The 22,399-nt window shown below is 44.8% G+C and overlaps 2 protein-coding genes across 9 annotated transcripts; one reads left to right on the top strand and one right to left on the bottom strand.

Moving 5' to 3' along the window:
* Window positions 1-539: 539 nt before the first annotated feature.
* Window positions 540-13,031, top strand: TMEM125 (transmembrane protein 125). 7 transcript variants are annotated; one of them, XM_083742287.1, is made up of 2 exons: window positions 540-658; window positions 11,519-13,031. In XM_083742287.1, the coding sequence occupies exon 2, from the start codon at window positions 11,820-11,822 to the stop codon at window positions 12,489-12,491; it is 672 nt and encodes a 223-aa protein (XP_083598413.1). In that variant the 5' UTR covers window positions 540-658; window positions 11,519-11,819; the 3' UTR covers window positions 12,492-13,031. The 7 variants fall into 7 exon arrangements, with proteins under 7 accessions (XP_083598413.1, XP_083598410.1, XP_083598411.1 ...); XM_083742284.1 differs by having other exon boundaries at window positions 601-757; XM_083742285.1 differs by lacking the exon at window positions 540-658 and adding an exon at window positions 3,069-3,275.
* A 1,950-nt stretch (window positions 13,032-14,981) lies between these two features.
* LOC310846152 (E3 ubiquitin-protein ligase TRIM56-like) lies at window positions 14,982-21,186 on the bottom strand. 2 transcript variants are annotated; one of them, XM_083742245.1, is made up of 2 exons: window positions 20,468-21,186; window positions 14,982-19,016 (listed from the first exon to the last, which is right to left on the bottom strand). In XM_083742245.1, the coding sequence occupies exons 1-2, from the start codon at window positions 20,607-20,609 to the stop codon at window positions 16,951-16,953; spliced, it is 2,208 nt and encodes a 735-aa protein (XP_083598371.1). In that variant the 5' UTR covers window positions 20,610-21,186; the 3' UTR covers window positions 14,982-16,950. The 2 variants fall into 2 exon arrangements, with proteins under 2 accessions (XP_083598371.1, XP_083598372.1); XM_083742246.1 differs by having other exon boundaries at window positions 20,425-20,531.
* Window positions 21,187-22,399: the final 1,213 nt, after the last annotated feature.

Below are 22,399 nucleotides of genomic sequence, written 5' to 3' on the forward strand. Positions count from 1 at the left end.
ATTCCTCCCTGACTTCTCAGAACAAGACTTTGCAGCACCCTGGGTCAAGTAGTTTCACTATTCTCTTAATTATTTGCATTTACGAATCAAAAGCCTTCTGAAATTCCCCAATAACCTATGTTATGGGTAGTTGCTATAACTGCTTTAGAAACTTTTTTAGAAGATCAGCAGAGTCCTTAACAAGGCAGATGCTCTTCAGAGTAAGCTACATGTAATGCTTTCTATGAACTAATTAATAATATGCATGCCTACAATTCCTAAATCATTCATATCCCATGTTCTTCCGTATGTCCATCACTAATTCTTCTGGCAATGGCAGCGGATGTGAATCAATCTTTTTCTTGATAATTATTAGGTAGCTAGGAGTGATCTTCCTCTGACAGGTGCTTAAAACACTCCTTAATAGTTAAGTCTTTGCTCCACAATGGTGCAATGCTGCCCTCAGGTGAGAAGTTTTCCCCATGGTGCATGCACACACAGGCACTTCAGAAGATGTAAATAGAGAGCATACCATAAGGATGTTGTCCTGATCAGAAAAGATTGCTGAACAACCCACTGCTGACAAACCATCTCACCAAGGGACTTTTGGAGTCTAGCACTTGCTGGAAGATTACTCCTAGACCAGAGGAAGTTCATGGAACAGAGGCAGAATGGCAATGTAGGTTTTATTGGATGTTTTAGCTATGTTTACAGTCATGTCTTGGATTCTGAGGCAGCATAACAATCCTTTGTGCTCATGTCATACCTGCATCACAAGGTAAGGTTTTTCTTTTCTTTTTTTACAAGAAGCTATGTTAGCATTTTTCTTTGTGTCAACATAGCTATGAAAACCATGCTTTGCATTCCAGTGCACACTTAGTCTTCATATTTCACCCAGTGTTTTCCAAATAAAACTTGCATGTTTTTAACAGGAATCAATTCACACACGGTATCAGCAGCATTGTCTCCTGCTGAAACATACCTGTTTAAATCAGACAGTATCTCTAGAGTAATATAAGTTGTGCAACTTGGTAGTCAACCAGAAGAAAGGTGTTGAAAATAGGGTTAGGGTGAGAATTAGTACCACACATTTATAGAAGGAAATGTGAATTGTCATGCACATAATCAGGCATTACACCAGACAGTTTATGTTGCAAGAAGCCTACCAGAAGTTCAAAAAATCCTTCCAACTGAAGATATGACCATTGTCATTTATAGGAAAGGAATATGTGCTATTGTATTACACTCGGGTAAGGGAAGACACAATAAATGAAGAGAGGGAAGAGTAACAGAATCCAATAACTCAGCATGATTTAGAAATCGCATAACCTGGAATTGTGACTTTTTGTCAGAAACGAGGTAGGTAGGAAATGTGAAGCCAATGGAAGACAGGCCTTGTGGTTTGTGATGGCAAGGTAGGGGAGAAAAAGGAAGAAAAGCAATCCTAGACTGCTGTTGTCACCATCAACCACAAATCTTTTAGCACTCAAAACCCTGGTGGCACTTTGCTTGGCCGTGTGTTGGGTATGCTGAACTCTGACGTGAGCTTGCTGGATGACCATATACATGGTTCTCTTTCTATCACATTTCTCTATCAAATGGAAATGACAATACCACATATCATAAGCTTTCTCCACCCCCACAATAATGAAGTACAGGCAGCACTGGAGTATTGAGATAAAAATATGTATTCAGTCAAGCCTTCAATCCCATGAAATGCAATGCATTTACAAGTCTTAGAAAATATCATATGCAATCTTCTTCCCCAAAAAAACTGAATGTTGTGTTGCACCAACTATCTTGAGTGTCCCATAGCAATGGTACTTGCCTACCCACTCAGTATTACTTAAATATACCTCTGTATTGAAAGGTTTTGGGAACCTTAAATTAATGGATAGAAGGGGGGTGGAGAGAGATGGTTCATAGTCTCTCTATTTTGTTAATCCAAAAACCAAGTACAGTGGTACCTCGGGTTACATACGCTTCAGATTACATACGCTTCAGGTAACAGACTCCGCTAACCCAGAAATAGTACCTCAGGTTAAGAACTTTGCTTCAGGATGAGAACAGAAATCGTGCTCCGGTGGCGTGGCGGCAGCAGGAGGCCCCATTAGCTAAAGTGGTGCTTCAGGTTAAGAGCAGTTTCAGGTTAAGAACAGACCTCCGGAACAAATTAAGTACTTAACCCGAGGTACCACTGTATCTTGTTTATTCACTTACTTTATTTTGATGAAACTATCATGGGAGGAAAGGCTTTGAGGGTGTAAGGGGTTTGCTGCCCATCAGTCAAAGTCTGATCCATTCATTAGCCAATATTCCCACAAGTCCCTACTCTTTTAGAAATGATTATAGCATACTATCCTAGTCATACCGTTACTACTTAGACACCAAGGCAGGCATAGGCAAACTCAGCCCTCCAAATGTTTTGGGACTACAATCCCCATCATCCCTAGCTAACAGGACTGGTGGTCAGGGATGATGGGAGTTGTAGTCCCAAAACACCTGGAGGGTCGAGTTTGCCTATGCCTGCACCAAGGCCTTCAGAAGATCCTGCCCAGTCAGAACTTTTTCTCCCAAAGGCCAATAAAATGCTTTGCTTTAGGCTAAAAGAAAAGCTCTCTTTTCAAGAAGTCTGATGAAGATTCCTACCTTCCTGACGGGTGCACAAAAATGCAGAATGGCTGTGTTTCTTTCCTGGCACCACCCTGCATCCTAAATGGCCCCATGCCTCTCTGCTCCCCCTTAGCAAAAGTCAAGAATGTGACTGCACTGCTCCTTAGGGGGTGGAAATGTGAACCCGTCTGGCAAGGAGCTTGTCCGGTGAGGGTTAACGTAGAACTCTTTCAACCTGTATTTGCTTACCTCTACCTGTATTGTATATCCTCCTGTTTCCCTTGCTCCATCAGCCTTCTTATTTCCGCTTCCCTCAAGCACACAGTCACCAGGCTGGAATGCTTCCAAGGACAACAGCAGGTTGTCTCTCCATCCCCACCCTTCTGGAGAATGTACCTGCCTGGGCAAAGGTCAGTGTATGCTACGAGCCTATCAGATGTGGCACCTGGGCTAGGACAGGCTGAGGAAGGAGGTGGGACTTGCACCTGTTGCTTGACAGGTAGACGCAGGCAGGGAGGGAAGAAGATTTATTTTAATTTTATCCTCGGGCCACAACCTGAAAATTGTCCCATCCGTCAAGTATAATAGCAGGAAAAGACGATACCAGCATCCTGGCAAGTCCAAGAGCTTAGGCAAAAGAAACAAGACTTGATACAGCATCTTCTGTGAAGAATCAGCTTTAGGTGAGTGAAGCTGATGTCCCTTCCAGCAATTACCTGGTTGTCTCCACTACATACTGTCATCTTCCCTTTCAGTCAAGGCTTGGCGTGGGATTGAAAGCTCTTCAAATTCCACACATACACGCTGCTCGTCCCTTGTTAGCCTACAACTATATTTAGGGGCATTCCTGAGGGACTGGTGTGCCGCCTTTTGGCTCAGATACCTTCAGGATATGAGGATGTGTGGGAAGGAGATGGGGTCTTTCCTCAATGCAACTCTTCCTCTGATCACCAACACCACCATTATTTTAACTTCATTTAATAATGGCTTCCTAGGAAACATCTGTTGCACCTGTGAAACTGCTAGCAGATTTGCAGAGCTAAGCTGAGTCTGGTATGGTTTCATATTGGATGGGGGACTGTGTGTTGAGATTCCTGCATTGCAGAGGGTTGGACTAGATGATCCTCAGGGTCCCTTCAAACTCTACCATTCTAATATATCATGATCTCAAAGTGCCTGGAAGCATTCCGCTATGTCTGCCCTTGTTCAGTAGCCCCATAGACTTAGCTGTGATTCTTGCACAGCAGAGGGCTGGACTAGATGACTGTGGGGGTCCCATCCAACTCAACAATTCTACGGTTCTAAAGCAGGAAGGGATGAGAAGGAGTGCGAGAGGTCCTTTCCCATATGGGTTAATGCTGAATAGCTGACAATCCAAGCTGGCTGTAATCCCTTCCTGGCCGCAGGCAATCCAGCAAAACACAGCAAGCAGTGTGTTAGAAGCCATCGTGTGCCAACAGCAGCACAGATCCCAGGCAAGTACCGCTTAGAGCATGCAGCTGCTCTTTTGCCGGCTTGGCCTATAAGTGACGTGGATGGAACCATGGACTTGGATGCCTCTGCCCATGAATCCACAGGGTACAATCGGTTGTTCCTCCAGGAGTTCAAACTTCACACACAGGTAGAATGGAAAGGCTTGTGTGATGCACAGAGGGGGTGGGGGAATTTATTCAACTCCTCCTGGCCTTCCTACAAGTCACTGAGCTTTGATTTCTGCATCAATGCAGCCTCAGCTGGCAACGTGCCCTGAAGAAGCCTGTTCTCCTTATGGTTTTAACAGTGATCTCATGCTCTGTCAGGCTTGGCCTGACACGGTCAGGCTGTGTCTGGATCAGGCCCCTCCCCTCTCTGACCACCTGGTTCTGCCAAGGCAAGGCTGAAGTAGCCACTGATCTAGATGTTAAGCAATTGGCCAGAATAAAGGGGATCTGTTACAAGAGGAGCAGGGATTTTTAGCTATCCCCTTAGTTCCCTGTGAAGTAGTAGTACTTTCACTGAACATCTTCCAGATCTCTTAACTGACGCAGCAACAAGAGTTTAAACTGGCTTTTAAAGATAGCCTGGACCCTACTGACTTCTAAGTAAGTGTGCATATGATTGCAGCCTTAGATAGTGGTGGATTTTAACAGTAAGATGTTCGTATGATTAGACCTCACTTCACTTTGACCCATGAGCCACATTTCCTGCTTATGTTCAGTCCTGATACCTGACTGATATCTCCAAAGTGCAGTTATCTTTAGTGCTGAGCTGAAACAGGGTAGTGGTGCATTTTGTGGAGATCTCTGGCCCCTCTGATACGATGCCTTGCCTTTTCATCCATTTTTTTACAATCCTTGGCAAAAGGGGATGAATAAACTGTAAGAAGGTGGATGCCGGAGGAAGAGTGTGCATGCCTCTGTTGCCAAAGCAACAGGGCAAACGTTCCCTCAGGCTGGGATGCACATACGAAGTGCCTCCCATTGAAAGGAATGCAATGCAGAGACAAGATATGCAGGTGTCATTTCTCTGGACTGCATTGCTTCCAATGGGATGCGCATCTCAAGGTGAGGGAGTTTCTCCCCCTTACACCAGTGGCAGTACAGGGAAACCATATTTGTGAAAAGGCCCTTTAAAAAAGGATAAAAGAGGATGAAGGTAAGGGATTTTATTTATTGTGAAAACTTTCAAGTGGCAGCTTTTACAGTGAAAAATCGTAATGAAAATGCATCATAGCATTGTGTTGCTCTACTTTTAGCATATCCTCCTACCAGTGTTTGGCATTTTTCCACCGCAGACGTGTAATGGTAAGAGAGTGAGCTGGTGCTTTATCGTGCAAGAAGCTTTAAACTCTGCCAGCTTAGACAGTGGGAGACAAAGCTCCCTCTCCACAAGGGCTGTCTTCAGTCATTCACATTACTGTACAGTGGTAGCTCAGGTTAAGTACTTAATTCGTTCCGGAGGTCCATTCTTAACCTGAAACTGTTCTTAACCTGAAGCACCACTTTAGCTAATGGGGCCTCCTGCTGCCACCGCGCTGCCGTAGCCCGATTTCTGTTCTTATCCTGAAGCAAAGTTATTAACCTGAAGCACTATTTCTGGGTTAGCGGAGTGTGTAACCTGAAGCGTATGTAACCCGAGGTACCACTGTATACTCTATAGCAGGAGCGGGGAACCTCAGGCCCAGGTACCAAATGCAGCCTTGGGACTCTCCCTAAGCTACACCCCACATGGGTCCTACCCCACACCTTCTGTGCTTTGCCTTGGCTGGACTATGCCCTAGGCCTGTCTTGATTGATTGATTTTGTTTGTCTGGATGGGAGATGGAGAGATGTGTGGAATAAGGCCTACTCATATGTGGAATGAGGCCTACTTATTTGATTTTCTGTCCACTCTTTAAAAATTTTTTTTAAAAATTCCATTTATAGACTGCTTTACTATCCAAAACACCTCAAAGAAGTTTACATACAGAATACGTACGGTTAAACCATATTGAATGATTCACATAACAAAATACATAAAAATATACATATCCTAAAATGGTAATACGCCTCTGGCCCCACCTACTTTTGCTTCTGATCTTGCCCACCTCTGGCTTGTGGCCCTCAAGCTGTAAAGGCCCTAACCCTTGTGGCCCTAACCCTTATCCTGCTCTGTAAGAGGAATTGGGAGCCTGTGGATCTCGCCATTTCCATCAGTCTCGTGGGATGTCGCGAGTTGTAGCGCAACATCCTGAGAGTCACCGGCTCCCCACTCCTGCTATAAAGTCACAAATGGTACTATACTATACAGTACGTAAAATACAGGTCAGTCCTAGGCAAAAGGTCGACAGCAAGAAGCTGAGTGGCTTTCAGAAGATTAAGGGGCAGCATGCAGATTTAGCAAGCACTGCATTTACTCATGAAAATGACTCTCTTTTTCGTTCTGTTCCTGCCATTTTCAATGTCCTTCTAAACAAAGTTTGTAGCTGTAGAGGCTGCAAAGATATTCCAAGGTCGCCTTGGCAGGGATGCACTTGCTTGGGACAGTAGCATTTCTGTCTGTTAAGTATGGGAATACTTAACAGCCATTTCCTGGAGATTCCCTGGAGGGAGACGTCAGGAGCACTGGCGGACGAAGGTGGGGGCATGAGGAGTGGTCCGGCCCAGGTGCTGTGCCGAGGGGGGTGACATCGCGGCCACCCCGCCCCCCGGGACACTCGGCGCTCACTGCGCACCCCCACTGCCTGCCACGCACCCCACGGGAGGCGCTCTATGCCCCCTGGGACGTGTGCCGGCCACACCCCCAAATGTACACCGCTGGTCAGAAGAGCAAGGTGTTTACTTGTGGTTACATGTAGAGACAACTGACAAATGGTTTGCATCTGAGCAGAGGGGTGGGAGAGCTTACTACACAGAAGGTCCTAGCACCCTATCCAGGTCTCCGTTCTTCCTAGACAAAGACTTGGGTCTCAAGGGTTAAGGCAGCCTTGACGCAAGGATCTATTGTTCAACAAGCCGGAGAGCCAGTTGGTGACAAGAGGCAGATGCTGATGAGGAACCATGTGAGGCTGGTGCTGTGAATGGGGCTTTATTACTGTGTGGGATCCCTGCCCTCTGCCACTATCCTTGCTGCCAGCACCAGAGGCGAGCACAGCTCAGCTGAGGGATGTTGTGGCAATCTGATCCAGGAGCCCTAATGCAACTAAGCTTTGACAGACAAGGCAGGTACTCTACAAGACAGGTGCACCATAGCACCAGGGGCAAGTTTGCTGAGGGGAGATCCCAGACTGCAGCACCAGTGAGTGGAATCTATTAGAATTCCTGGAGGGGGGGCTGCTTATGAGGGCCCATTGACCCATCCCCATTAGGGCTGCCATAGGTCCAGATTTTCCCAGACATTACTGGGATTTCAAAGGCAGATTTGACATCTGGGGGGAATTTCCAAAAGGCGGCGCTTTGTCCTGGATCTTAGGCAAGTCGATTTGGGGGTCTTCAGCGTGTCCTGGTTTTTACTTTTTGAAATATGGCAACCCTAATCCTCATTGGAAGTGGGCTGTCATTGCGAAGGCCCCCATGTGGAAGATCACTTCAAAGAAGGATCTTTTATCAGCCCTGTGGAAGATGGAGTCTCATTTTAAGTATCCACTGGGAAGAAGCTTTATTGCAGGGGTAGCTTTAATGAGGTCCATCAATTTAGCCCTTGTGGTCAGATGTTGAAAAAGTGTAGCAACTGGGGCTGCTAATACTTTTCTGAAGATTGCTAGCTTCTACTATTTATTCATTATGCTGAATACCCTGAGCATCTAAGGAACCAGCTATTTTTGCACATATTGCATGTATTTTCCAATAAGATATGCCGTTTTTTTTAAAAAAATGTGCTTTTATTTCACAGAATGATCACCAGCTCTAGTATTATACAAAATACCACCTTTCCTTTTTTTGTTTTCCAAACCATTCTTGATTTTTATTGATAAGAAGTTCTAACCTAACTACTTACAACTTTCCAGCTGCCTACTCTGAATGCTGTAGTCCTACATTCATAAGCTGTCATGTGAAAGGTATTGCATATTTCTGCTTATTTTGGTTGCTTTTTTTCTGCACGTAAACCAGGCCTGTTATCTTCCACTAAGATTCATGAGGTAGGCAGAATTTGTACAGGAGCAATGCTGGTATTTGGGGACTACTTTGATTTGTCTTGCTTAATAATCTCTAGCAACTGATTTGCTTTTCTAGGTGTTAAGCGTGCAGAAGCAATATTTATCTTACTTGAATGGTAGCAGGGTAGGATACATGACGAAGGTATTCTTCCCCATGCCATTCCCACAACTTTGCTCCTAAGCAACCTTGTGGCTGCAGTCTTCTAACTACTTACCTGGGAGTAAGCGCTGATGAACTAAATATGCATAGAATTTTACTGCGAATTTTAGCTGCTACTGACCTCTTTACTCTCTTCTTGTAATCATTTGCAGTTGTGTAGGCACACTACAAAAATCTAACTTCTCATTGTGGGTTTGCCCCTCGGTTTTATTTTTGCTGACTCTTTTGAAGCTTTTGACTTTGCGCTGTTGTTTTATCTGCTTTTTTATGTTGTGATTTTGCCTGCAGTTTTAAATTACTTGCTTCCCGTGGATATTGTGAACAGCTTTGAAAAGCCACAATGGCTGAAGATTGTTTTGAAAATCAGTTTATTAACAATCATCTTAAACCATTTGCATCATCTATACCGTATTTTTTGCTCCAGAAGATGCATCAGACCATAAGACGCACCTAGTTTTTGGAGGAGGAAAACAATTAAAAAAATATTCTGAATCCCAGAAGCCAGAACAGCAAGAGGGATCGCTACGCAGTGAAAGCAGCAATCCCTCTTGCTGTTCTGGCTTCTGGGATAGCTGTGCAGCCTGCATTCGCTCCATAAGACGCACACACATTTCCCCTTACTTTTTAGGAGGGAAAAAGTGAGTCTTATAGAGCAAAAAATACGGTAAATGTTGCTACTTTGCCTCACATTCTCTCCAGAGTGCTAATGAACTAAAAACCCGCAGACAAAGTAGGATATGATGATTTAAAAATCGTATGTGAAACCCAGCTCTCTCTTTGCCTCTTCAAGCCCAAATCTCCTTAGCCATCAGTGCTACTCCTCCTGCATGTAGGCTTTACTTTCTTGAATCCCTGGTGGTCATGACTTCTTTGGATTACATTAGGTGTGCTATTGTACTAATGAACCTTCCTGCACTGCTGTGAAAAGCTATAAGGATGTTAATCTATTTATAGACTGCAAAGTGAATCAACAATATACAGTAGTACCTCTGGTTAAGAACTTAATTCGTTCTGGAGGTCTGTACTTAACCTGAAACTGTTCTTAACCTGAAGCACCACTTTAGCTAATGGGGCCTCCTGCTGCCGCCACGCAATTTCTGTTCTCATCCTGAAGCAAAGTTCTTAACCCGAGGTACTATTTCTGGGTTAGCGGAGTCTGTAACCTGAAGCGTATGTAACCTGAAGCGTATGTAACCTAAGGTACCACTGTGGTGCTTCAGCTTACAGACTCTGCTAACACAGAAATAGTACCTCGGGTTAACAACTTTGCTTCAGGATGAGAACAGAAATTGTGTGGTGGCAGTGTGGCAGCAGCGGGAGGCCCCATTAGCTAAAGTGGTGCTTCAGGTTAAGAACAGTTTCAGGTTAAGCACGGACCTCCAGAACGAATTAAGTTCTTAACCTGAGGTACCACTGTACAACTTTTTAAAGATTTCAGCACAATCTTAATAATAGACCTGATAAGAAAGACCCTGTATGGGAACATTTTCTGCCCTTTGAAGATCAAATGTGTTGAGGTTGTGTGTATGTGTACAAGCATATGTATGCAGACTTGCATGGGTTGGGTTTTTTTGCCAAGTCTTTGAAAAGCCTAGTTTCCCCCCTGTTTCCAGCTACCTCCTGCCTTTGGAAACCTGCTGGAGAGGAACTGTGAGCAACATCTTGGGAGAGGTGAATGGAGAAGCAAGGCAAAACTGTCAAGATCCCTTGTTATTTTTGGTATTGCTAGGAGGTATAATGTTGCTAATGTAATCTTGCTATATTTATAGTACTGAAATGTGTTTTGTATGTTCTTAGATTTGCAGTTATGCTGTTGTTTATTATGCTATTATGGAATTATTCTTACGACGGTTGCTTTTCAGATGTGGTTCATTTTTATTTCTTGTAAAATGGTTCTTTTGTGGAAAGGCAACATACAAATAAGATGATTATTATTGTGATTTTAGCAGTTCTGGATTTAATGCAAGGCCATCTTTGGCCCTGATCCAGAGAGCTGTTCATAACCAGGTGTTGCATGCAACTATCAAAATGACGTCATAACCAAATGCACTGGACCAAGAAAGCAGATATGTACCCATGTTCAGTAGCATCCAGTGCTGATCAGTACACATGTAAAGTGGATTTCTCCATTTGCTATTTCTCTCCACAGACAATAGGACCCTGTGCAGGTTTTTGTACATGCGAAACAGCAAGAATAGCCCTAAAACAGATTAAGTGTAGCTACACATGAGAGAGCTGCATATTTGTCTAGACTATCTTTGTTCAAATATGGAGGGGCCTGGAAGCAGTCTTCTGACAGTTATTTAACATTGACTGGAAAGTTCTGAACAGTTTTTTCATTGCTTCTGTGACAGTAATATGACTGGAGGATGTCTCCAATGATAAAAGCATATGATAACATGTATATTTTAAATATGAAAAAATAAACTAAAGGAAGAAATCACAAAACTTGGATTTCTGCTTTGGCTACTCACGCTTCACCATTATCTAATGAAAGAACTGCCCAATTCTATTTATTTTTCTATCTCTCTTTTTCGTGTCATAAGCAAAGCTGGGTGCAATTCCCAATTGCCTCACTCCAGCACAGATGTTAACACAGAGAGTAGAACTCAGAATCCTGAGGAATAACAGCATTCATCGTTTTCAAAATGATTCTAAGCACTGTGGAGATAACATTGTCCTCAAGATGGGTGTGCAGCACATGGTAAAATCAATAAAGGCTGAGGCAGAGATGAGAACCGCATTTCCTGTATAGTTTTGGAGCTTCTCTATGACAGAATGATTTTGATTCTGCAAAACGAGAAAAATCTGTCCAAATGGTTTGTTTGTTTTCATATGGATAATTCAAGTGCAAATTACAATTTACTTATGAAAGCAGAATTCTGCTTTTCTTGGCATGCGGATCTAGGGTTGGCAAAGTGCAGAATTTTGATTTATTTTCCTAAGGCATGGACAGGGCTATTGCCCTGCCCATAAAAAGCAGGTTTTACTTGCATGGACATTAGCTGACCCCAGAGGGAGTGGCATTTTCCTTATGACTCTTTTTTCTTTGGAACTCTGGGAGTGGAGTTTCAAGGGAAAGGAGGTGGGTCCCTTCCCTCTCTAGAGGCAATCTTCATTTCGTAACCTTTTGCCGTCATTTCATTTTTCAGATATGTGCCAGGATCCCCGTGAGCTTGGAAGCAAATGAGCTACAAGGCTGAAGCAGCTTTTCACTTTGGGCTTCAAGAGAGAGGAGTCCTACATTCCTCCTGTGCTGCGCTTCCAACAGCATACAGTAATACGCCGGCTGCAGGCTTTGGGCTCTGGCACTGCTCCCTCACATAGGAAGAAAAAGTGAAGGGTGCTGCCCTCTCCTGCTGGGAAATGTCACACCCATCCAGGCTTGCCAGCTGAAGCGGCAGCTCCATCTGCACAACCCACCTTTATGTAGGAGCCAATCCAGTGTCCAGCATGCCTGAATTAGAGCCGCTGGGTGTGCCCAGACCCCCAGCCAACGCCAGCCGGATCCAGAGGAATATCCTGGAGGAACATGTGGAGCTATGGTGGTTCCAGGAGCCCAGAAAGTCATTTGTCTGCTATGGGGTAGCTGTGGCTCTGATCCTTGCCTGTGGGGTAGGTGGCATTGCACTGCTCTATAGTACAAGCAGCCGCTCTGGGGAATGGAGGCTGGCAGTGGGCACAACACTCTGCCTACTGGCGCTCTTGGTCTTACTGAAGCAGCTGCTGAGCTCGGCCATCCAGGACATGAATTGCATTCGCAGCCGAGAGCAAGTTGCGCTACTGAAGAGCGGTGGTGCCTCGGACTGTGCGGTGTTGCTCGTGACATCCCTGGTGCTGCTGGTGTGTGGCACAGTCCTCACTGTGCTTTCCACCACCAGCGTTGGCAGCAACCCAACTGCCCAACGCCCCCTTGCCAGCATGTTTGTCAGTGGCATTGTGCTCACAGCCTCTGGAGCGATCATCCTGCTCAGCCTGCTGCTCTATTTGATGTGGACTTCTTGTTGCTCAGCTGTGCCTCCAAACCGGGACGCTGGGGACAACAGCACCCTCTTCACCATCTCGGGACGCATCTCAGCCGACCGGCGGCTCGCTCCTACCTCTAGCACAGCAAATCTCATTTAACCCTCAAGTAAACGCCTAGTGGCTGCCGCCGCCTTTGACCACAGGGTTGAACTCTCAATATTGGACTGGCATTTGCACTTTACGACAACCAGCCTGGCCCAGATGTGTCTTCCTGTGCTGCACTCAGCAATGTGCCGGAATTTCTGCTGCAGAGCTGTGCTGCCAAGATAGCGGCCTGGGCTTGTTGGCCAGAGACCACAACACATAAAGATGTTTTCGCTACTGAGTGCTGGGAGATAAAGGTGTGGAAATAGTCGACGTTCCAAAGAAGGGCTTTTCTAGCACAACAGTGAAAATGGTACTAGAGGCTGTTCAATTTGGATAGAGTGTTTCTCTCACACACAAATGTTCGTTTCACTAATTAGTTTCCCCAACGTTTCTGAAGTGGCACCAGGCATTACCCCAACCTTTTTCTTTTTTAAAAAATAATTTATATTGATTTTCCCAACCTCTTAATGTTTATCTTTGCAGCCCCAAGGTCTACTTACTTTTACAAAAATGAATGATGCAATTATACGGAAATGAAATTTGGTGCCCAAACCTTGTTTTTGTGTGATGTGATTGTCATTATCATGGAATGCATACAGTTCTGTTTTGAATGGATAGTTACATGGAGGCTGAGGGAGAACTAAGCTGCATGGAGCATATATCCTAACAGTTTTATTGTCCTCGCCAGAACAGTGAAGACAGTGGCAGGCACGCACACACACACCCTTACTACCCAGCACTGGCCCCTGATAGCAGGATACATGGATGGGAGTGACATTTCCTTGCTTGAATGCTCCTGCGTACTCAGGATTAGAAACAAGACCATGGAAATTGATACCAAGAATGTGTGCATGTATACAAGATGAGCATCAATGTATGAGTGGCGAATACAGCTGGCATTGGGGGACTTAGTTCATAGAGTATGAGGAATTAATAACTACTTTGCTTACTCAGGAGACCTCTAGACCTCTCTGTAAGGGAAATCATCAAAGCTAACAGCCAAGTAGGCTTGCTCTGTCTGTCAGTTTCTATCTAGAGCACCTTCCCAAAAGGTCTTGAAGTAGACTCACATGAGGATACAAAAAAATCAGTGGGTACAATTTATTTTGTGACCACAATTGTGCCCAACTGAGTTTCCCCACACTAGTGTAACCATATCTCTTTAGCTTAAATCAATTCTTAAGTTGAGGTGAGACCCAAGCCCTGATTTATAAAGGAGCCCAGAATCCACAGCCTCTGCCCTGAATGAGTTGATGTTCAACAGGCAGAGCAAGGGCAGTATTTGCAACAGCTGATATAATTTTTTTAAGGGCCAGGATCACTGAAAGGCTTACAATAGAAGCAGAAGCATGGCAATGTCTCCCATGATATACTACAGCAAGGCAGAAGGCTACACCATCACAATTTGGCCTTATACCAAACACAAACCATACAAGTGTATGCCATCAGTATGCCAATTGGAGAATCTAGGTATTCTGTACAAAGAAACTCCAGATTGTGCACTCAACAGTAAATAATACAAATTAGGAACAAGTTAATGTTTGCTTTTTTCATTCCAAATACAAAATCTCAAGTTTCTTTACAGGAGATGTAAGGAAATGAGATGTGTGAAATGTTATGGTGGTAGTGAGGTCACCTACAGAGGAAATAAGCTGCAAGAGATTTAACTCATACAAGTCTCAAGCAGTCCTTTATTATTATTCTACTGCAGTACGATGCAGCAGGATAAATTTGTCTCATCTATTAATGCCTCTGTCAGCTCCCTAGATACAGTGCTGTATCTAGGGAATAATGATGCTTGGGTCAGTCTCCCTCCCCCTTTTAAATCTCATTTGATCATGTGTGCACTGAAAACCAATATGAAATAAAGTATAGAAATTGTAGTGGGTTTGTTGCTAGGAGTGTGGGCTACATGCAGTTATTCACCAAACTGGTTCAAGGCCCAAACTTAAAAGTGCACCTACTATTCAGGTCCAGGTGCTGTCATAGCAGATTTCTTTAGGATACCTTAGTGAATAATATGTTGGCATCCCAAGCAGACCATGTTCCCATGACCCCTGCCCTACCAGCCCCCACACTATAAGTGCCATCCAAGTTGTGTTCACATGTCCTCAAAGAAACCATCTGTGATTAAACCTTAAGGTAAAAGCCCACAAATCCAAGGCTTCAAAGTCATATTCCTGTTCTTTATATCGCACAAAGGTGAAAGCCAAGGACACATTTTCATGCTCCAAGAATTAGGCATGGCTTTGATATAAGGCTGTGGATCTACTGCAAAAACTCAGTAAACTATATGTATATCCTTCAAGATTTTTCCAACATGGCAAAAACCTCTATGCCTACTTAGAAGTAATCTCACTGGGACTTACTTCTGAGTAAATATGCAAAAAGAGGCACATAGTGTCTCTCTTTGTGAAAAGTTAGTAGGCAACTTGAGACTTGCACTTTTCTACTGTCTACAAACCAGCTCCAAGTCACATGGCTTGAGAATGTACAACAAAATGGTTATTTATTCAATTTTATTAATATCAAAAGCATATACTGCAGAAATGTTAACAGCTCCTTAAGAATAAAGTAATGCACAATGGGGTACCCTTGACCCTGGCTACTCATGAGGCATGATGGCGTTCAACAGAGAGGTACCTGCACTCCTCTTCATACCTTCAACCGTTACCAATTTCTTAGAACACGGATGGGGAACCTGTGGCTCTCCAGATGCTGTTGGATGGATACTCCAAATATCCCTGACCATTGGCCATGCTAACTGGGGCTGATGGGAGTTGGGAGTCCAAACAATCTCTGCAGGACCACAGGTTCCCCAACCTTGCTCCAGGAGGGCACAGAAAAAGAGAGGAAGGAAGTCAAGCTACAACAACTCCAAAAGACAAAGGTAAGAAGCCCAGTTGGTGACTGCAACAGCTTTGAAGCACTCTGGGCCACTGCTCTTTGAACAATGCCATAGTATCTGTAAAACTAATGGAGCGAAGGGAGGCTCAGGGGCCTAGCATAGGTGCAGGATGTTGAGGCTGATAAAATTCCTTCCTGTTTAATCAGAGGATAACTAGATGTAACAGGAACTAGATTTGCAGGCAGCATATGATCCCTTTACTCTTTAGGTTTTGGTCTCCTTTCCCCAGAAAATACATGTCTAGTCAACTTTCCCAAGCACAGGGCTATCAAAGGAAATCTACAGCATAGCTTGGTCAAAAAGGGAATGATCTGTAGGAACAATCTTGGCCTTGTGTTAAAAGACAGCAGAAAGGCCACCGTCCAATACATGTGCCTGCAGAAGGTGATATTGGGCTCTACATCTTCAAGACTAGTCATTTGTGCATCCTTGGGCATACATGTGGAAAGTCAGAGAACTGGATGACTACTTTACTACCAAAATGAACAGCAGGAAGATTAGACAATAGCTCACCAACAACGGATTTTGGTGCCGACTACATGTGCATATGGCCATTCATAGGTGACATCTGCATGGATCTTAAGACATGGGCCTTGAGCTGTGTGCCTGTAAAAAGCTTGGAATACAATATTCCTGGTCTCAGCACCTCCACGTTTGCTTATGGAGCCAGTGACAGTTGTCAAGCCCTAGCAAAGACAGCATATTTAGTAGGCATTGAGTAAGGAACATGTATGCAAGGAGAATTATTGAATTTCTACAATTCCATGGGTACTCAGGGATTATGCAAGCGCATTAAATGCTTGTGAGAAGATGTATGTGAAAACACATCCACATTTCCACAAATCACACACTGAATGCATGTTTCTGTTAAAATTACACTAGAAGCTACGTTGCTTGTTCACACTGCCCCTTCTCAAAAAAATTCAATCTGATGGCAAGGCACAATAGTTCCTGGTCCACACAGCAGCAGGTGAAGGAAGTGGAATGTTATAAGCATAGTCTTTGTAAATATAATGGTAGGACCGAGACCTCCTCAGCACTAACCCTGGTGTCTGAATTTGAATTATCAGATTAAAAAAGGAATAGCTGGTCTATTGCTCATTGAATGAAGGACCAAGCCTGCTGATGCATCTACAAAATTTGCCATGACCACAATGTCAGAGAAGGTAGGAATGTCGGTTCCAAATAAAAGTCTGGCCACCTGTTCTCATGGGTCCTTCGACTGAGATCTGCATTGAAGCAGCAGACTCCAGAGGTCTGAACAAAGACAAGATCATAGTAATTGTGTGAATGTAATGCATGGTTTAAAGGTACATGTAAGATCTTGATCTACTGCCGTTATTCTCAAGTCAGGCTCTAACAATACCAAGAAGATTTGAGCAATGCATATTCATCTGAGTGTAACAGCATTTCTTACAAAGGGTCTGATCTCGGGTCTAGTAAAGGCTGAAGCCCATCTCAATATCTAGTTAACACAATAGTGCCAGTCTCCAGAAAGATGCTCAGTTTCCAGAAAGATGCTCAGAATTTCAGAATTAGGCACTTGATTCATACTCTAATGAGTTATAGCTCAATTTTACCGTATAGGTAAAAGACATGAGTGTTTCCATCTTCCCTCACTAAAATGAGGTTATTACTATCAATGGCCAGGACTCTGGGTCTTCCCATCTGACCCTGGCCACTGAACACAACCTTCCCAGTATTATCATATGGCGAGAACTGTATCACTTTGAACTGATCAATCACAAAAATGTTCTTGTCTTCATCAACACAAATGCTGAATGGCTTGGACAGCAGTGAAGTTGAGGGGTTAAGCACATTCAGAACAACCCCAGACTTCTCCATGACCACAATTTGTTTCTTAATGAAGTCTGAGACAACAAACTCCTCCCAGCTATTTACAGCAATGAACAGGAATTTCCCCCCATGATAGTTGTCTGGCTGGACTCTACCAACACATGCCCCAGATGGGCTATACAATGAGATGGAACAGAGAGTTCCTTCACTAACAGCCACATAAGAGTCTCCATATGAGGCAAGGGGATAGGACGATTCAGAGCCCCTCAGCTGCAGTTTACGCAGGAATAATCCATCAAGATTCAGGAAAAAAAGATGAGTCTCTGAGGAACAGGCCAGGATCTTTCCACACACAGAGATGCCACAGAAGACAGAATTAGATGCAGGCAAAGGAATCACCCCCTCAAAGTGGCCAAAGGCGCTATATTGCTTTATCTCAGCATTTGCCTGATCCAAAAGGACGACTTGACCACTGTGAGGCACAACAGCAATCCCAGTGATATTAGGCTTTTGTTTGGTGAGGGATGGATCTAGCTGAAAGCTGAAAGCATACCCTGCTCTTCTGCTCCAGACAGTGCAGGAAAAAGAGCTTTTAAAGTCAGATTCACTTGTGAGGGAGTCTTCATCTGAATCAGAAGGAGTGCCCGTAACCTCCCCACTCTCCTCACCCAGAGACGTCAATGACTCACTGCCCAGCTCCAACGGCTGTGCATTTCTTGTGGGTTGCTCCCCAGGAAAGACAAGACTGAAAATTGATGCTTCAGAGAGTTGCTGGGGTTCATCCCAGGCAATGGTTAATTTTGGAATCTGACTTTGGAGTTGTGGCAGTCTGTGCGCCTGAAGCTCCTCAACTCTAGTCCTGATCATTCCTTCCAGGTGAAGGATCTCAGAGTCCTTCCCAACACATAGAATACGCTGAGAAAACTCTTGAGTGTTCATTGCTTTGTCCTTCTGACTCTGCAGCTCCTTCTGTGCTAAACAAAAACGCTCCAGCTGCTCTGTTAGGAAGGCATTCAGTTTTGCCAAAGCACAGTCCTTCTGGGCAAAGATGTAAGTAGTGATATCTTCCACATACTTGCAGATCTTCTCCTTGACACGTTCACTCTCTACTTTGAGTTTGTCCATTGCCTCCTCCACAGCTTTCTCTTGTTCAGAGATGCAGGTAATTGTTCCCTGCAAGCTCTTGATCAACTGCTCTACAGAAGGTCGTTTCCGCTGCACTGCACTGGACATGGACACCACTTTGTGCTGGAAATGGTCCAGCATGCGACAATCCCTGCAGATGGACATGCTGCAGGTATCACAGAAGAAACGGAGCGCCTCCTGTGGGTGATCTTGGCACCACAATTCCTGTAAGAATCTTACCTCAGTGTCATAATGCCCAGCAAGGAACTCTTCCAAGTTCACCACCTTATGGTGCAGAGTGAGGCGGGAGCAGCAGTGGCCCTGGGAACATATTTGGCACAAGAAATCCTTGCAATCCAGGCAACGGGCAGTGGCAGCCACAACTTTCTGAGCACTAGAGCAGACTGTGCACTCTAGGTCCTTGTTGTGCTTCATCTGGAACAGTTCCAAGAGGCCATTAATGAAGAAATTGGTCTTCAGCCCCACAGAACCTCCAGGAACTTCCGACTGCAGACGGCACTCAGGACAATGTATGGTCCCATTTTCTACCAAGGGCTCTAGGCATTTTTGGCAGTAGGTATGCAGACATGGCAAGATTTTGGGCACCACATACAGGTCATAGCAGATTTTGCAAGTCAAAAAATCTTCCCGAATCAAATCCTGCAGTGACGTGGAACTCTGAGTTGCCATGACCTTGTCTGGTCGGTCTACAAACAGAACAAGAGACAATCAGCATGGCCCAACTGGGTCTTGCACCAGCTATGAGGCGGAGCTGGGTGGGTTTAGATGTTGTGTCAATAAACCTAGCAAGCTCTTTGCCTACTAATTCCAAGAGAGCCACACCAGACCTGTTGAAAGGGAGGTGGAAATGTAACTCAAGACTACAACCCTATGCACTCAGCTAGAAAATAAGTCCTGCTGGATGGAGCTTACTTCTGAACAGATATAGCTAGGACTGCAGTCAGTAATATAAATAAGGATTTGTGATTAGGGAGCCAGGAACTGCCCCCAAAGGAACTGGAAATAAAATTACCGCCTTCAGTGCTGTAGCACAAGGGAACTGGAGAAGGGATTGGAGAGAATAACACTTGGTCAAACATTAGCAAGCAGAGATGGGCTACTGGTACATTTTGTGCACCAGTGTAGAACTTCAGTCTAGGAAAAAGCATGAAAGCCATGCATAGATTACAACAATGGAACCAGAAAAAAATATGGGTGGGGGGGGGTGCAGGGAGAGAACTTTGCCCCATGTTAGACCTCTGAAAGGGAAATAATGCGGAAGAGCCCTAGCTCAGTGGCTGGGCAGCTGCTGTCATGGACTTCAAAGACGCTCAAACTCAGGATGAAAGGGAGAACCGAGCTAAGAGGAAGACACGTTTTGCAAACCCTCACCATGCTCATTTCCCACCCAGAAACCTATGGCCCCACTGTGGATGTGTGAATCCAGGATTGGCCTCCACAGTCACTTATGGACTCAATGTTAAGACCATGTTCATGGAAGACAATCTTACTCGGCTCTAAGTTATCACCAAATAAAAAGAGGAGCTCTGTATACAGAATGTCCCAAGTTCAAACCCTGTCCTATCCAGTTAGGGCTGGAGTGGGGAGGGGATTGCTACCAGTCAGTGCAGAAGATCTTGTGATAGATGGAACAATGGTCTGACATTAATGCTCCGAACCTAAGGAACATTCTCTGAAATATGTGATATGGATTTTGATGGGAGTTAAATTTCAAGCGATCATACTTGGGATTTCAGGCCTAATTTCCAGCTTGTGTTTTCGGTCTAATTTCCAAGTGCTGGCATAAGTGTGTGTGGAGTTATTTTCGTAGAGAATAACGAACAACCTATTTAACTTGCCCTACAGAAATGTGCCAGGGAATTGGCTCAGCAAGCGAGCCGGTCGAGATCGGGGAAATTGCAAAGCACCAGCGCGAGGAGGAGACGCTTCGCCAAGCTCGAGAGCTGGAGGGCGGAGCACCGGGCAGTTAGCGGGAAACCGCCTGCTTGTGGCCCGATCCTTTTCCTTCTATCCCTTTCGGGTTGTTTTGCGGGCGCCTCTCTCCCATTCCCCAGCCTCGCCCCCCCCCCCGCCCCACCCAAGGCAGTCACTCACCTGCAGGCGCTTCACGCGCAAACGCCCAGAACATTGCCAGCACCTTCCTCTAAGCGGGCAGTCCCTCGACCGGGCGCGAGCGATTTCCGCTTCGCGGCGTCATTTCCGGAAGGCGTTCTACCTCGTTCATCTTGGTAGCAGAGCCGCCTCCTCTCCGGTTTCCTGTTTGAGTTAAGAGGCTCCATTTTGCACTGTTGAATCAGCGCGACTGGCTGCGAGCAGTCACGCCTCCCGGGCGCGTGGAGGGGGAGTTCCCTCTGCTAGTGTCCCGGCATTTTAAATACTAGCAAATTTATTTCGGCAAAGTTCGGTAACAAGTAGAAACATAGGAAGCTGCCGTGTACAAAACCAGACCTTTGGTCCACCTAATTCAGTGCCTATTTGGCGGTTTTTTCATTGGCGGCTCGTGGTTCTTCAAAGTTTTAGGAGCAGTTTCACCCAGCCCTACTCGGGATTCAGCTGATACCTTTTGAATGCGAAACCTGTACTCTGCCAAAAAACCTGTACTCTGCCAGTGAACTGTTACTCCTCTGCCCCTTATGGCAGGAAGTTAGAAAAATGAAGCGCCATTATCAGAAAAATGGGGCGGGCTTATGCTGACCATACATCTGGCTTTAGAGTCTTTTGAAAGAGGCCTGTCTTTGAAGGACTATTCAGTCCAAGCCTTTTAAATATAAAGAATATAAGAAGAGAGAACAGGGAACTTAGAAGTTGCCCATAAGTAGTAAACACAAGCTTGACACCTTGATCACGTGATCAGACTTTACGCCACAGTGGTGAGATATATTTTATTTTCATTTATAGTAGCAATTTCTTCATGTGTGCCTCTTAGTATACATTAGTATATACAAATCTCTGTCCCATTTTTCAGAGCCTGCTATCATTAGGTTGAGTGAGGGTGCTACACCCGTCAGCTGTTTCCAGGGGGTAGAGTAGTGGCACCAAGCTGTTTAGAGCTGCGTGTGTCATGTGGCCATCTGATGACCTGTGCCCTCTAAACTAGCCTGCTGCCCTCAGGTGTGGTGGAGGATGCTGTCCCATCACCAGTGCTGGAGTAAAGATGTCTATTTATTGAGCATTCATCCTGGTTTGTTTACAAGGAGGTAAGGTGATGTTATTTCAAAGTATTACTCCACACCTTCCAGTGCATTTCCCCATCACTTTCCTTACCACAAAAAGTCCACTCTTTGGGGGAAGTATGCTTGCCAGAGCAGCTTCGTCACGCTGGCCACGTGACCCGGAAGTGTCTTCGGACAGCGCTGGCTCCCGGCCTCTTAAGTGAGATGAGCGCACAACCCTAGAGTTGGACACGACTGGCCCGTACAGGCAGGGGTACCTTTACCTTTACCTTTATGATTGTTGTGCAAGAGCTTCTAATCAACTATAATTGTGCAACCTAAATTTCCCGTTAGGTGATTTAATCCCACCTGAAAATAACAACGGGGAACCACTGTCTTGTCTTTTGCTTCAGGCAACAAAATGTCTTGATTGATCCTACCTCTTTTGACTTTCTTTTGGTAATGCATTTGCTCCAGTCAAACTAGATGAAATTGGGTTAGTTTGACTCAAGTTTTTTTTAAAAAAAGCTTCAAATGTATTTTTATAGATATCCTGCAGCAAAAGGAAGCCTCTAACCCAGCCCACTTTATTTAGATGTTTAAATTAAGTTTTGCATAGTTCCACTGTTCTTGTCTGCACATGGACAATTTCTTGCTGGAGAATCATGATGTCCGTCACTTCAGATTTCTGCTTCCTTGATGGAAGTAGACATTTACAGGGAATGGAAGTAGCTGCAGCTCATGACTTCTTTGGGTGAAGCCTGTGTGTGTTGCTATAGATGTCTTCTGCAGGCCTTGTTTTGTTTATATCCCAGTTTTTGTATTGAACACAAGCTGGTTGCTTCCAGCACCTCTTCATCTTCTGATGTGAGGCTGCAAAACTGAACCATAACTCTACAGTGAGGGACAGAAGTCTG

The sequence above is a fragment of the Podarcis gaigeae genome (assembly GCF_964106915.1).
Source record: "Podarcis gaigeae genome assembly, chromosome: 6".
NCBI lineage: Eukaryota > Metazoa > Chordata > Lepidosauria > Squamata > Lacertidae > Podarcis > Podarcis gaigeae.

Coding starts and splice junctions, on each gene's coding strand:
- TMEM125 (XM_083742287.1), top strand. CDS start 11,820: ATGCCTGAATTAGAGCCGCTGGGTGTGCCCAGACCCCCAGCCAACGCC.
- LOC310846152 (XM_083742245.1), bottom strand. CDS start 20,609: ATGGAGCCTCTTAACTCAAACAGGAAACCGGAGAGGAGGCGGCTCTGC. Junction 19,017..20,467: donor GACTGCCCGCTTAGAGGAAG/GTGCTGGCAATG, acceptor TTCTGTTTGTAG/ACCGACCAGACAAGGTCATG.